The following is a 15,413-nucleotide window of genomic DNA, read 5'->3' as shown; positions in this document are numbered from 1 at the left end:
AATCTCGGCATCATTCTAAATGTGCATTGTAAAACTACTGTGATAAAATTTGATTTCTTACTAAACGAAGTGTCATTCATGAGAAGCGGTCCTAGGAAACTTTCCAGGAAACATAAAATGGCGTTATTTTTTTTCAAACCACTGAATCAATAATCATTGCTGTAGGAAAATGTGGCTACTCTGAGTGCCCACCTTTAAAGGACGCACTACTGATTTTTTTAAAAAACTTTTGACTGTGCTATCCAATTTTTAGTTTGTGAAAAAATAATTCTACAAAAATACATATAGTTTTCTGCTTTGTGTTCTGAAGCAGAATTAGTAAGGCTGGAGAGAAAACATAAAAATGCTAGATGCTATTTTTTTTAAGCTTGGTACAGGCTAATATATAATAATTCGTTTTAATAATTGTGTTTTGATGCAGTTGTTTCTTCATCCATGATAACTTTTTAATTCCTAATTTAGGGTAGCCAAAATTCTGTAAAAGCATAAACTCCTTAATAGAGTTGTTAGGAAATAGGAAAAAGGGAATATAGGAAAACTGGAAATAAACAATTGATATATTAAATGATTATATATTGGGGGTGGGGGGGTGTTTCTTCATCTCATATTTATTTTGCTGATTTTTAAACACCAGCTCTAAAAGTCGTATCATAAAGTTCATATTCCAATTTATTTATCAAACTCTGGGTTTTAGTTACAAATTTGTTTGGGATAATCCAGAGAAAATGTGACATCAGCCTGATAGGTGTATTGCTCTAAAAGAGAGTGCTACACTGCTTCAGAATTTGCAGCTTACTCTGTCTTTGTGCATGTAATGAAAACTGTGTAGCAGACTACAGAACTATGTAATTTTGCAGTGCCCAGACAACATGATCTTATCAGAATGTGATTATCCATACTGTCAAGATTGTAGATATCAACAGTAGCTGTATTTTCCTGTGAAAGGCTGGAAGGGGCACTGTATTCACAAAAGCATCTTTGGTATTTTCAGGATGGCTGGAGTTCATTTCAAATAAACCATTTATGTTCATATTCTATTTAATGATATTGATGATTTCTGTTGTTGACATTCTTGGGACAATATTAATATTTAAGGAAATAGATATATGTCCTATACAGGCATCAGTAAAAGGTGTTTCTGGTGTATTCATCACCAAAGAGTAGATGAAGGTGGGTACATCTGGTCACTGTCAGTTTTCCTCCCATTATTTTTGAAGTGAAGAGATGCTGTAAACTTTATTTAGGATACATAATTTGCTGATTCTTGAAGAACTTGTAGTCTTTTTAAGGTTAATTAAAACTGATCTGAATCTACAGAAGTTTTTCCTGTTATGCTCATGTAGCTGTTATCGAAGATGAATCCATTTGAAAGGAATCCTTTCCTAGTTCTGCAGCAGCCTTTGCTACACAAGGGGAACACTTCAGTGCCCTTCCCAATAAGGCACAACAGCTCAAGTTATTACTATTCGCTACACGTATTATGTTTCCACTGAATATTTCCCCGTTGTCCTTTACGGTTTTAGTGTCCCTCTCCATTTTCTATGTATAATGTTCATTCTTGTCTAAGTACAGGAAGAACCAATTATTGTTATAGTATTTCAGCTAGGTGGCATTGTATATCGAGGTATATTAGGCATTTAGGAAATACCACAGGTAGATGGTTGATGGCTTGCCTGCTCTGGCATTTCATTCTTCCAGGTAATAGCCTGACCATCTTTACTTATGCCTGTGATCTCTGGGAATCTTGTATCTTTAGTCCAGATATGACTAATGATCTTCACAGATATTTCAGAAAATCTGTTTAATGCAGATTTTTTAAGATAGCTGTGTCTTTGTGTTCTCTGTTCAACTAAGAAAATATAATTATAATTTATGTAAGACTTAGCTACAGAGATGTTTATGGATTAATTAGGACTAGTGCTTTTTCAATTTTTTTTATGTGCAAACTATGATACTTTTTCCAAAAGAGCTGCAGAACTGTAATGAAAATTTATTTTTTCAAGGCCTTTAGAAGTAGACCATTGATTACAAATTTAAGACACTTAATTTTGAGTCTTATTTATTGTCCTTCCTAAAATGACTATTAATAGAGTTATCGTAGCAATCTTCATCTGTAAACCTCCCATTTTTCATATATTTTTCCCTTCTTGTCCTTTCTGTCATTACCTTGATTGTTATGTTTTTCTTTTCATTCTGGCTTCCTCTCCATCATCTCTCCTGATTACAAATTATACAAACATCTTTTTCTAAGTTTTCCTTGTTTTTCTGTCCATCTCTATTCTTCTGTCTGTTACCACATCACATTCAATATGTTGGTCCTCAGCTGTCAGGAATCCCATTGCTTCGCTTCCTTCTTTCAGACTGCTGTTGCTTTCTGGTGTATGCTCTTTCTGGTGTGTACGGTCCTTCCCAAGTCTTACTTTTTTTCCATGTGTTTAATGCTCCAGGCCTGAAACAATTCTTCAAAAATCCTTTTCTCAAAATTCCTTCTAAAGCTTCTCTTCAGGAACAGGAGAACATCTTTTCATTAACTACTCCTCTGTGCATTTTCTTATGTCTCATAGGTGATATGCTTTTTGGCAAAGGGATTCCAGTTAATGGTGCCTAAATTATTGATGGTGTTGCTAGCTCTCAGTTGTATATCTTCCAAAATCTGATGCTTCAGTAAGACCTTCAGCTCTTGTACACAACAGATTTGAAAAGTATGTCACCTTCCATATTAAACCCATTTTTTTCCTAGAAATTATGGTTATAGACAGATTTGAATTAAAAACTCAGGAATAAGAAAGCAAAAGCAAAACACCCTCATATTACTTTTAAACATTTTTATTTTTAAAGCTAACGTCATGAATTTTGGAGTCCGACTCATTTGAATTTTGGGGATTTGAAAAACTGTCTTTTTTCAGTACTTGTTGTATTATGTGGTGATTAGTAGTTAAACTTTGCATTTTTTGTGGGTTCATATGAAAATGAGATGCATTTCAGAAACCCTATCCTTTTGCCTAGCATAAATTATGTGTTATCATTACAGAGGTACCTGGATGAACTTCAGTGGTTTCGATATGCAGGTGGTCAGACTCCTTGATCTAACATTCCTTTCTACCTTCAACCCCTATGAAATGGAGTTGATAATGGTTATAAAAATCTTTGTCACCATTGTTAGAGAGCAGCCAGGTATTATTTTTATTATTCATGAGGATGAGTCTTTGTATTTTCCATCTTTTGCACCTTATATTTCTCAGAAGTTTTGGATTTGCTTGTCTGATTCCAGATATTTGCAGTTAGATTAATTTGAGGGGGAAGAGGAAGGTGCAGAGGACAAATGTTTGTATTTTTTCTTACATAGGGATCACAACTTTTGGCTGTAGGCTTTAACTGGGTTGTCTTATTTGTGATGTAAAGGAGGGATGGATACTTCATATCCTGCATTTATAAAATTGAAAAAGACACGTACCAAACCCGGCACTGGCTAAGGATATTCTATTTCTTAGAAAAATATCAGGGGAAAGAGAGCATCCAATTGTCTGTGCCAGATACAATGCTATCTTGGTCAATGTGTGACCAGCTGTATTTAAGCAGTCCACAGGCTCTAGTAAATTAGCATCTCTGGCACTTGTGGTGAAAGCATTCTGAAACTCTTGAAATTTTCTTCTTTTAGCAACAAAGATTTCTGTCTTGAAGGATTAGCTAGACTAGTTCTTCTTAGTAATCATGTTACCTTTTAACATGAGAAAGCAACTATCTTCATTCAAAGATTTATCACACAAAATAAAATCATTCTGCTGTATTAAAAACTCCAGTGAATATTTAGCACATGATACCAAGGACTGTAATTCACAATCTAATTTAGATAATGAGAAATTATGTTGCAATAAAGTGTGCTTTATTCACAAGATGTTTTAAACTTATTATATTTTTACGAATATATGTTCTCTGAAGTCTATACAGATAACCCTTTTTTAACCTCTAAATATAGTACAACGGTAACACAGAGCATTTCATCCAGGGCACAAGTAATCTAGCAACAAAAATGCCTGTGTTACAAGGTTTGAGTTCAAATGTTCAAGGGTAGAATTGGCTGTAATGGTATATCTGTGAAAAAAATAAGCCTGTGGTGAAGTTGGAACCCCAGTGCCAATGCACAACATATAATTGGGCCTAATTTTTTCCATATGTATCAACAAAAACAGTCTTTGCTTCCATGAGAGATGAAAGCTTCTCTTTCTGTCATATTTTTATTTTGTATATAATTCCTAACTCTTTATAATTTCATAGGCTTTTTAAAAAAACATGCCTAGATTTAGGGAGAGATGAGCTGTCACCCTGGATTTGAGTTTATATTTCTAATAGAAAAGCCTTTTTTGGTGGGGAAGGGAAAACACGGCTATTTCCCCTCCCCTGCCAAAAGGGCTACTATGTTCAAATCCTTGTGCAGTGCCTGTGAGCTATCCAAGTTGGCGTGGAACAATCCATTTGTGAATTGATTTAAATACCTCATTTAAAATAAATAATCTAGTGGAATTAGTGTCATAAATCTTCATAGAATAAGCTTACTATTTATATAAGATCGAAGAAGTGTTAAATACATTTCTGTTCTGTCGACAATGTGTGGTGGTGGTTTTCCCTCTGTTCAGTTTTATGCTAAGTCCCAAATAAAAGATGCATATTTTCTTACGCATTTGTTCTCTTGTTTAATGTCATATCTTTCCAAATAATCTTTCTATAAATTCAGCTAATATATATGTGAATTCTGTAGAAGACTGATAGTATAAATCACGTTCCACCTATATTACATTATTTTATGTCCAGTAAATTCATTGTTATCACAATGATTGAGATATTGTCTGCATTGTATTTTACCTCCTATAGAAAGTTAAAGGTTTATGCACTTAGTAAAGTGTCAAGAAGAGCTTTGGTATCTATCTCTGACACTTGTGTGCGCTCATAAATACACACAGTGCCTTGTGATACAACGTAGACCCAATCAAACTGCCAAGCAGAGCATCCCGAGCTTCTTGCAGGTGACATTGATGCAATGGCTGCTAGATCCAAGTGCTTTGCCACAGGCATAGGTAATCTCTTGCCGCACCAGTCTGCTCTCCCTGTTTGTGTGGTGGCAGCCACTGAGACTCCGAGTATTTGTGTTCAGAACGTGGTTAGTTAGGGCCTTGCGTGCTGCTTAAACAGCCTTTTGTGTGATTTCTAAGGGGAAGAAAAAAAAAGGTAGAGTTCATGGAAATGTGTAGCAGGATGCCAGCGGTACCTTGCTGGTTTGCTAGTTCACCTCACTTCAACTCCAGTTACATCTAGAATTTGTTTTGTAATTTATCCCTTCCCTAACTGATTCTGTGGAAGTGAAGAGATTATTTTTTTCCTGGCCTTATGTCTATACAGAGTTTAAAACATTTGCTCTAGGCATGGTTATTTTGCTAGGGGCAGAGTTGAAAGTTGCACTGGCAATGGAAGCAAGTGTCACTGAAATGGCTTTAGAGTTCCCCATATTGCTGGCTATGCAGAAGCCATCTTCAAGGTTGTTCCTCGTGGGCTGTTATGTATCCTAGAAAGATAATGTACATAGTGCAGCACGCTTTACCCAAATTACTTTATATGTTAATTTTCTGTCTGTTAGGGAGGAAAAAAAAAAAAAAGCAGGCACTCAATATCTAGCTAAAACCAAGGAAGGCATGTCTTAGTTACAGTAACCTGTTTTCATGGATCCCCACTGATGTATTTTTGTAGAAGCAGTCTTACACAGTTTTGCTTCGGGTTTAAGAGACTCCAGGACAAGCAGCCAGCTCAGAAGAATGAAGCAAAGAAAATTTCTCTGCCTTGTTCTTATTTCAAGTCAGGCAGAATAACAATCTCTTGGACATCAGGTGACCACAAATCCCAGGGCCCTCCTGTAGCAGCAGAAATCCTTTTGGATTTCTTTCAAAGGATTCCTTTGAATCTTAACACAGGTCAGCCACCTTGGAAACAGGAGCTGCTACTTATAGTGTTCACAGCCTCCAGGTACAAGCCTTCCTTCTTCAGTAGTTTGCTCCTGTCACTTCATTTTTTTTCAAGCCTTGGGCTGGTTCTGCTTACCTTTACTGCATCCATTCCCCATATGCACCATGCAGACTTCTAAAATCCCCATGCTACTACCCCCACCTCCAAGTACTGGGATATCTGAAGCAAGAAGTCTCACCTGTATGCCCACTTCAGGCTCAGACCTGCTGATAGCACCTCGCCTGAAAACCCCCTGCTAGTCCAGGACCCCTTCTGACAACTAATAACCATCTTCCTCCCATTCAGTTATGTCTAATGAAATGTCCTGCAAACTAGATACATCTCTTCTATCGCTTCCTTTATTGACAGCCACTGGATTCATTTGCCTCCATTAACCACTGTCTCCTGCCTATGTTTGTCTTCTCACTTCATTGCTTTCCCACTGACCTTTCAGACTTTCAGGTCTACTCATGCTTTTCCCTCAGAAGTTCCTCTCCAGCTGTCTCTCGCTTGTCTTCCTCTTTTGGCAGTGTGTTTTTATTCCAGCTTGTGAGCCCCCTCTTTGTAAACTCCATCATTCTGGACTCTTTTTACCTTCTCAAACAGGATGTGTTAAGCCAAAATTTTAGGAATGTAATTCTGGACCTACGCAAGTCTACTGGCTGAGGATTTTGCCATCTAACTCTTTGTGTAGTTTTTCCCATGTGTTTGGGCACTATTTGCATATATAATTGTTACATATAGATCTGTCTCATAGAAGAAAAACAAGCTGAATTTACTCCAGTCTCTGTATAGTCAGATGATTGATATATGGCCAGTATAGACTAACAAAAAGAACATTCTCCAACGCGCATATTGCTTTGATTACTGAGGTTTTTAGAACGTCCAAACGCTGTACAAAATGAATAACAAACATCAGATGTTTGAAAAGTTAACTCAATAGAAGTCAAGGAAATAATGCTTAGTAGCAACTTGTTACAAAGAGTTCATATTTTTCTATTAATGGAAAATGACACAAAGATGCCCTTAGGCCAGCTCAGTATTTGTATTAGTAAGTGACCAAAACTGTGTGTCAAGGCACTCGCACACATACTAATCACTTGCATTTGTAACTGCTTCCTCTGTCTTCCTGGCAAAATATCAGCATTAGGAAATTGTGACTAATGGTAAGAAGAAAGAACATTGAAACACTTATCTTAATAGGCACTATATCAGTACAATCTTTATAGGTGCCAAAGAAAAAATAAAGTACAGTTTGATTAACCTAAATAAGATAGAGTGTGAATGAAGGAGTCAGTTCCTTTGAAATGTAAGTGAAAGTGACCAAAAAAGCTCCTACAGAGTTTGCTTTTATTACTTATTATTTTTTATTGCATTTGTTAGGAACATGAACACTGTATGTACTCATTCCTTCAACACAGAATCAGTTTTGTGCACATACAGGCATGAAAGAAAGGGAAGTCTGCAGTATTCATCTGTTTTTATTTTTGGATATTTTTACTCCTTTTAAAATCTAATATTTCTGGATAAAATTTATATCCTTTGTTCCCTTGTTTAAAAATAAGGGGGGGCGTGTTTTTATTTTGAATAATTAGTTGTGGCGTCTGATTGTATAAGAATTGCTCTATTGTTTGGACAGTATGACAGCCTCTTGTGTTTTAAGGATTTTTTTTTTTTCAGGCAAATGGCTTTTGAGAATGGCAGCATTTCAAGATTATGAAACTGCCGCTGATGGTAATGGTTCTGTGATAATTAAACTGTCCACAGTCTCCTTTTTTTTTGTGAAATTGAGACAAGGGTAGTTGTGATTTCATCAAAGGCTTTGTTTGAGCTCTGGCAGCTGGCAAGGCAGAGTCCTCTGCTAGCAGACTGAGTACCATCCTGAAGAGTTTTCACTATACATTTCCTTCATCAGCTGCATATTCATCACATTTCATCTTTGCCCATCTTGTAACAAGGCTAGTCGACTTCTTGGTGTTCTTTGTTGACAGAATAGCCAATTTGTCCTTTTAGTAGTAATGTATTAAAATTGGCTTCTGGAGGCTTCTTAAGCTGAAGGTAGGGACGACATTCTCTTTAGGAGTTTCATTCTTGCATAACTATTTGTGTAAGAAAGCACTGTAAACTAAACATGCCCTGATATTAAAAATAAGTATTAAAATGATAAAATACATTGTGTCCCTGCAGCAAAAATAAAAAAAAGGTTTTCTTCTCTTAAAGAAATGTACATCTCATTCTCTGAAGAGGCCTGCAAAAGCCTATATGTCTATCTTTATGCAACTGTGTAATTCTCTTTAATGCTTTAAGACTGGTCACGTGTTTAAAGTTAAAGGTGACCACAGGTTCTTGTGGCTGGAGCAATGCTGAGGGATTTTCACAACTGCTTTTGTGTGTGTCATTATTCCATGTAGGCAAGGGATTGTCTACTGTTTTCTGGAAAAGCATTCCTCTAAATTGAGTCTCTAGAGATTCATGGGAGCAGAGCTGTATAGCCTGGCACTTAAACTTTGTTCAGATCAGTGGTGACATACTGTTGTTGAGACAGTACGTTTATTTACTGCTCAGTTGGTACCCTCACTTACTTTAATAGCATTGGACTTCTGGGCACTCAGAACCTCATGGGATCAAGTCCTCCTACTGAGGATATTGCTCATCTCTTGTTCTGTCCCTTCTTATAGGTTTTTTCATTCAATGTTGTTTATTAACACAGTAGTAACTGGAGCTGAATATAAAATGGAGAGCCGATGGAAGGTGAAATCCAGTTTAAAACTTACACTGTGATACTTATGCTTGATAATGGAGGTAACTGGTAGACTCTGACAGCTCTGCTACACTAAATGTATCATTTAGTAGCTGTATGGTCTCTGTTGACTTGTATGTTTTATGGTTGGGATGGGATTCTGTTGTTGTGGGTACCACACAACTACTGCCCATTCTTGGGTTTGGAAAGAGGTGGCCTTTCTTCCCTGGCAGAAGAAACAAACTGAGTCTGCCAAGAGCTAGTTTAAAGGGGAAGACTGGCAATTCAGATATGTTAAGGAAAGATATGATCGTAAGTAGAAAGTAAACATGGGTAAATTCCACTTCTAGTGAAGAAAACATTAAAAGAGGACAGCATTTGTACTATGAGAAATGTTTTGAAGACTTTGGGTGAAAGGTAAAACAGTTAAGGAAGATGAAGGGGATTAATACACAGAGAATAGGGTGATTCAGAGTTTGGGTAGCTGGGCAGTGTGGGAGTTAGTAAACACTTAACAAACCTTAACTGGTAAATTGTAAGATATTAAAAACTGAGAGGTTGAGAAAGAAAGTAGGAAGTTGACAAATGCTCTCAAACAGTGAGCAAGGCAAGAGGGCTTTAAGGCTATTTGAGATAAAGGTCTGAAGTGTTTGCAAGTACAGCACAAGGTGGGTAGTACATATTTCTGAGTTAATTCTCACAACTCACTAGCTTGTGGCCCTTTACAGAAGTCCTTTATTGTGGAGTTACATGAGATGACTGGGCTGGTCTAGGATCACTCCTTGCTTGAAAGAGGAGATTGTTCTCCTTTCTTCTTCATGTACCTGCCCCCCAGCTCTGGAGCCCACCCTCCTACCTTGACCATGTGCTAACACTTTTTTCACAAACACCAGAAAAAAAAATATTTGTGTGGTTTTTTGCCAGTTTAGTTTTCTGTGGTGTTACATGATGATTCAGTTGTGAACCAGCACAAGGAAGGAATGGGAACAAGCAGCTGGAGTAAGAGACAGGAGATAAGACTCCATTTTGTATTAATGACTCCTTAGAGCAGCTATCTTACCTGTCTCCATACTGTAACCAGTTTTACAACTATCTGAATCATATTTAAGTTCAAGCTCCTGCTGAAAGGAGTGGGAGCTATGCTTGCCTCTCAGCCATGTATTTTCTCTGCCTTGTGGTGACACCACTAGTGTGTGGTGGGATGGTCAGCTGAGCTAAGAGACACTTAGCAACCTGACAGAAGAAAAGAGGTCTATCTTCAGCTCGATCTGTTCCCCAGTTTGGCTGTGTGAGCCCTGTACACAGGCACCCAAGAGGAGGGAGGAGGAGGAAGGGTGGGTCTTCATTCTGGGCTGCAGCCCATACTAAGACGAGCTTCAGCCAAGGGTGAAGCCATGCCCGTAAGCTTTTCTGGTCCCTACTGCATTAGATTCTGGTTCTGTAACAGGGTTATAATCTTACTTGCCCAGAGGGAGGAGAGTTGTAAATAAAGAGGCAGTTCACGGAGATATGGTAAAACTTAACATAAAGTGTTAAGTTCTTCAAGCTTTTTGGATGGAAGGCGATGTATAAATACTGTTTGTATTAAACTGCAAAAAAACTGTTTAAAATTTCAGGAATAGCTGTGGGAAATAATTTTGGGTCTATGTAAGGAATGCATGTTATATTAAAAGAGGCGAAAAACACAGAAAAAGAAAAGTTACAGCAGAGCCAAGGACAGCTAGAATAATGCAGTAATACAGGGGTTTGGGGTATGCAAAATAACTAGGTCTGAATTCTTTAGGAAAGAAGGGGATCCTACTGAAGAGGGATTATACTTAATATGTGTATAATTTTTAAGGGAATTGAAAGACTGGGTTTTTAAAGGATTTGTGAACTGGAGTTTGGCGCAGAAAACAAGGAGATATGGACAAGACCTGACATGCCATGTATGAAAGGAATTGAAGAGAAATTGCTGGTTTACAATGGTGGTTATTAATATTGTACAGCTTCCAGAGAGAAGACAACAGAGAAATAACTAATATAGTTTCCAGAAAAGAGGTGGATACGTATCTGAAAGAAAATATGTAGTGAACATAGGCAGGCTTAAATGAGGGGAGTATCCTAGGTGGGTTTTTGGCTTCTCTGAACGAATGGAAATCTCTCTATGGATGGTTCCCATTCCATGGTGGTAGGCAACACAGTAAAGGAAGGTATGTGCCAGACTCTTGAAGCTGCGGCCTGTAGTATTTTGATGTGTATGCTCTAGTACAGTCACCAGATTTCACCTCTATGGTTGCATTTAAGTAGAATACACTGTATTTTGATTGGTCTCTAGGCTGCTGGGTGTTTATTCACTTGCATTTTCATATTTGGGAAATATTCAGTATGCTACACCCTCTTGTTTCATGTTGATGTTCTTCTTTCAGAAAAACGCATATATTCTACGTGCTTTTAGTCAAACCAAACGTATTTTTATCTACAGATGGCAATTATAGTGAATATATATAAGGCAGAGTGGGACTTCCTTCCTTTAGACCGCAGCCTTCTCTGTTCCTCTGTAGTTACCTCATAACATAAAAGTAGTCATAAGCAGTCATGCATACTCAAGGTTAAAAACGGTTTCTCACAGCAGTATTAGACAGCCTGTAACTAGATGCCAAACCCCCAAAGTGCACTGAATCAATAAAAATTCCTTTCAGTCTGCATTGAATAAAGTGATACTGAAGTGGAGTAGCCATACCGTTTTATGTACCCACATCCCTCGGTACTCTCTTGCAGGTGACAGAGTTGCAGCATTCCTCCTCTCAGTTCCAGACTGCAAAGGAAATAAATGGTGAGGGACAAATCTCAAATGAATTGAAAACTCCATTCCTGCAGTTTTTCTGTTTAGGATATTTATTCATATTGGTTTGGTTTGGAAACTAAGCTGGGAATTTAATGAGAAGCATTTTCATTATTTTGGGGGGATTTAATTACTTTCTGTTTAAGTCTTACATATTGTAACATGATTTTAATAATGCTCTTTATGCTTTTTAGAAATGCTTATCTTGTGTAGTCTTCAGCTATGTGTCATGTACAAGGCTGCCCTCTGTTTGCATGGTAACAGAGTACTTTGATTATGATCTTTGGAACTCTCTTTTTTAAGAAAGAAGATTCTCTGAAGTGTCCTACTTTGAACATATGAAAAAATACATTAGTCCAAAGACATTTACAGAGACTGAGGAGAAAAATCCCATCTCCAAGCTATTTTTTTTCTTCTCCAAAAGCTATTGTTTCTCCTGTCTGTAGAATTAAGATGATGGTACTTACCAGCCTGCATTTTCATTTCAGCATGTAACTGTTGTTTGATGTAGTTAGATACGGGATCTAACTCTCCAATAACATTTGATTGCTAATTCTGTAACTGTAGATTCACTGAAAATCCAAGAAAGTAAAGTTGTCTGTGCAATGGATCACAGATAAAAAGATGGCTATGATCTTCGAGAGCAGTGAGGTTTGAAATATTGAGAGTGCCTTTTTAAGCAGAGGTAAAGTGAGGCTGAAAATGAATGAGGTATTGGTATGCTTTGTCTTGTGTAGTTATAAAATGGTTATTCCAGTTGAAGGTGAAGTCAGGAATTATAAAGGTCTTAAAAATGAAAACAAATAAAAAATAGGTTAACTGAAACTGCAAAAAAGTGTTGCTTTGAGGGAAGATTTATGCAGGTTTTTAGTTTATCCAAATTGCTTCACCCATCCTTAGAAACACTAATAGTACTTTGGATTTCTATAGCATCTTTCATCTGAGAACCTCAAAGCACTTTGCAGGCATTAATTTAATTAAGTTTCACAGCAATCGTGTGAGCTAAGTAATGTTTAAATAAGGATCACTTCACCCAGCACTGAAACAGAGCCATCCCTGGGGTGGAACGCAGCAAGTATTTAATAGTACGCAGCAGCACTACACAACAGTTCAGGAGAGAGCATGAAGAAAGTACTGTATCCCACTGAGGCTGCGGGGCAGTGTATCTATTTGCTTGTTCCTTTTCCTTCTGAGTTGTAGGTTAAATTCCACCATCTTTTTGATGACTGCAGAGGGCTAGGAACTTGCTTCTAGGTCTCCCCAAATGGTCTTTGCTTAATCATGACTTAGCTCAAGTGCTGTGATGCCCCATTCAATGAGGTGTCCCCTCTAATAAACACACCTCTGTTACTTTCATGCCTTGATGGTCTGATACTGATTTAAAGAGTGGAGCATAACATCTGCTCTATCATCAGTTGTGGACTGGCAGCACCTTTATTCCCTGGAAGTTTACCATGCCAAGTACCACACTGGTCCATCCCAGTTGTGTTTGTAAGATCTGATGGGATCACAGCACAAGGTGAAGTTACCCTCTCAAATCATGTCATGATGCTGACAAAAAGATGGACTGCTATTTCTGGTAGCTTTTGCATTCAAAACTGAGTTAATGCATTGAATCAACTTTTACCAAAGTCTTAGACCCACAACAAGCATTTTTCCATTATTACTTTTTGAGTGCTGTAGAATACAAACACCTGTTTGTAGCTGTTTTGCCTTGAAGAGTTGTGGTTTATAAAATTTTAACCTTCAACATGTCCTGTATGACTTTACCCAAATAAGAAAACACAACTGAGGTGGAGAGGGGGGGAAGGGACTCAGGCCAGTGGTGCTTGGAACTTGCTTTGGGAATCTCTGTTGGGACTTTCATAGGTCACCAATACATTGGCTAGTGAAAGCAAAAGGAATTTCTTTCCTACTGTGGCAATGATGACATTATCTTGATATGAAAAGAAATTGCAGTAATAACTGTTACTTTCTGTTTCTGTCTTTTCCATCACATTTTGCATCTTGTTTGTGTATGTTTTGTTTTACTAACCCACCAAGGTGCTGGGTGTATCAATTAAAAAAAAGTAAACTTTTATTTTTAACCTTCTTCATATGCATTTAGCCTTTTAAATTCCCTTTTTTTTTTTTTTTTTTTTAACATGACATTGAAAATCTCCTGTCTTGTAAGTATTATAGAGGAATATAATGAGAAATTCTGTTCTAATCATAACCAAGGGGCAGGTGGTTCCCATTATAAGCTCAGCTGGAGCTTCCTTCCATGCCAGCAGCTTCCCACAACTGAACTACTCTACTCATTTCTGCCCTTTTTGGTGGGGAATGTGCAGAGGAAGTGGAACACAGCCCTGACAGATAAGGGATTACTCAAATGGCTTCTGTCACAGTTTGGGGATTAGGTTCAGTTATGAATCCATTTATTTCATGAATCCTGTTTGTATTTGTGACAGTCATGAATGAGGACATTCTCCTGGCAGGAATTTGGCACCTGAGGAACAGTGGTGGAAGCACAGTGTCTGGAAGGGTGCAAGAAAGCAATCTAGCCATTTTGGTATCAGGTGTCCCTCACCCACTGGAACAATGGGGCCTTTTGTGAACAGAAGTGTTGTCTGTACCTGTGCTATCTCCTCCCAGGTCTGCTGCAGGAGGAAAGAGTACGTGACTGGAAGTCTTTTTGCAACACAGTCTGATGGGGGGAAAAAAAACCTAGTTTATCCAGCTGTGATCACTTCACCAAAGATGGACAAATTCCTATTTGAGGTAGGAGATCGGTGTGCAGAGGTGATAGACTCACTAGGATATTTAGAGGATGTATTAGAAAACAGAGAGGGAAGATGATGGTCATAATCCATAGGGATAACAAAGATAAAGAAGCAGGAGGAGACAGATCCAAAGGGAAAAATTTAAGCTGAAGAGCAGGTGCTTCATAGTAGCATTTTCTAGAATAGAAGAGAGGTGAATGAGGCATGAGATGATATGATAGAGACATAGAAAAACTTGAGTGGTGTGGAGTCAGGAGGGACTCTTCAATGGTTCTCAAGATACTAAAATTAGGGCCACTGGTGAAATATCAGGCAGCAGGTTGCAAAAAATTAAAGGGGATACTCTTCTATGTGACATATAAATTGCAGAACACCCTCCCACAGGATGTTGTAGAAACGCAAAGTACAAACGGGTTCAGTGATTAGATGAATTTACCAAGGAAAAGTAGTTGAGAACTACTAGCTACAAGGTGTAAAACTGATCTCTAGCTCAGGCAGCTTTTCAGCTGTGGAATGCTAGAAGGTGGATATTGCCTTGTATTTGCCCTCTGCATTATGCACACTATCAAAGTATCTACTTTGGATCACTGTTAAAAGATGGCTATTGAGCTAAGCAGGTTTATGTATGCCATTCCTGTGCTTTTATATATGTTCTTTTTGAAAGATTATTTTCTTAAGGTAAAGAAAGATTTATCTTTAGGCAGAGACACAAGGCATAGAAGTAAAGGGGAAGCAAAAGTTACCCAGTTTATTCTAAAAAAATTGGATCATGCTTAACTTTATCACATAAGTAAACAGAAATATGTGTATGCTAAAATGTAAGCGTGGATGTAAGGTCTTCCCTGTTTTAGTGCCATGGTATGTGGCAACACATCAACGTCCACAATTGCAAGTCCACAGATTTTTTTCCCCCCTGCTATTCAATATGAAAATAAGTGTAGTCATTGCCAGAGAATAGATTTTTCTATGCAGATTGGCTAATTAGGAATTGGAATCAATAGATAGGGAACCAGATGTGCAGCTGGTTTGGGGCATAAGAAAATAAGGTGGTGGCAACAGAAGCATTTCCTTGTCTTCACCCCCCCCCCCCCCCCCC

General features: G+C 37.8%; 1 protein-coding gene across 1 annotated transcript in view; it reads left to right on the top strand.

The window, feature by feature from the left end:
- Positions 1-11,565, top strand: part of BBS9 (Bardet-Biedl syndrome 9) — a 284,514-nt gene extending 272,949 nt beyond the window's left edge. Inside the window, exon 22 of the mRNA XM_026843854.1 lies at positions 11,492-11,565. Coding sequence (XP_026699655.1) covers positions 11,492-11,550 — 59 coding nt within the window. The 3' untranslated portion in view covers positions 11,551-11,565. The remainder of the gene's footprint in view (positions 1-11,491) is intronic.
- Positions 11,566-15,413: the final 3,848 nt, after the last annotated feature.

The sequence above is a fragment of the Athene cunicularia genome (assembly GCF_003259725.1).
Source record: "Athene cunicularia isolate RWA chromosome 2 unlocalized genomic scaffold, athCun1 chr2_part2, whole genome shotgun sequence".
Taxonomy (NCBI): Eukaryota; Metazoa; Chordata; class Aves; order Strigiformes; family Strigidae; genus Athene; species Athene cunicularia.
The sequence above is the reverse complement of the archived record's forward strand: the minus strand, read 5'-3'. Positions and strand labels throughout refer to the sequence as shown.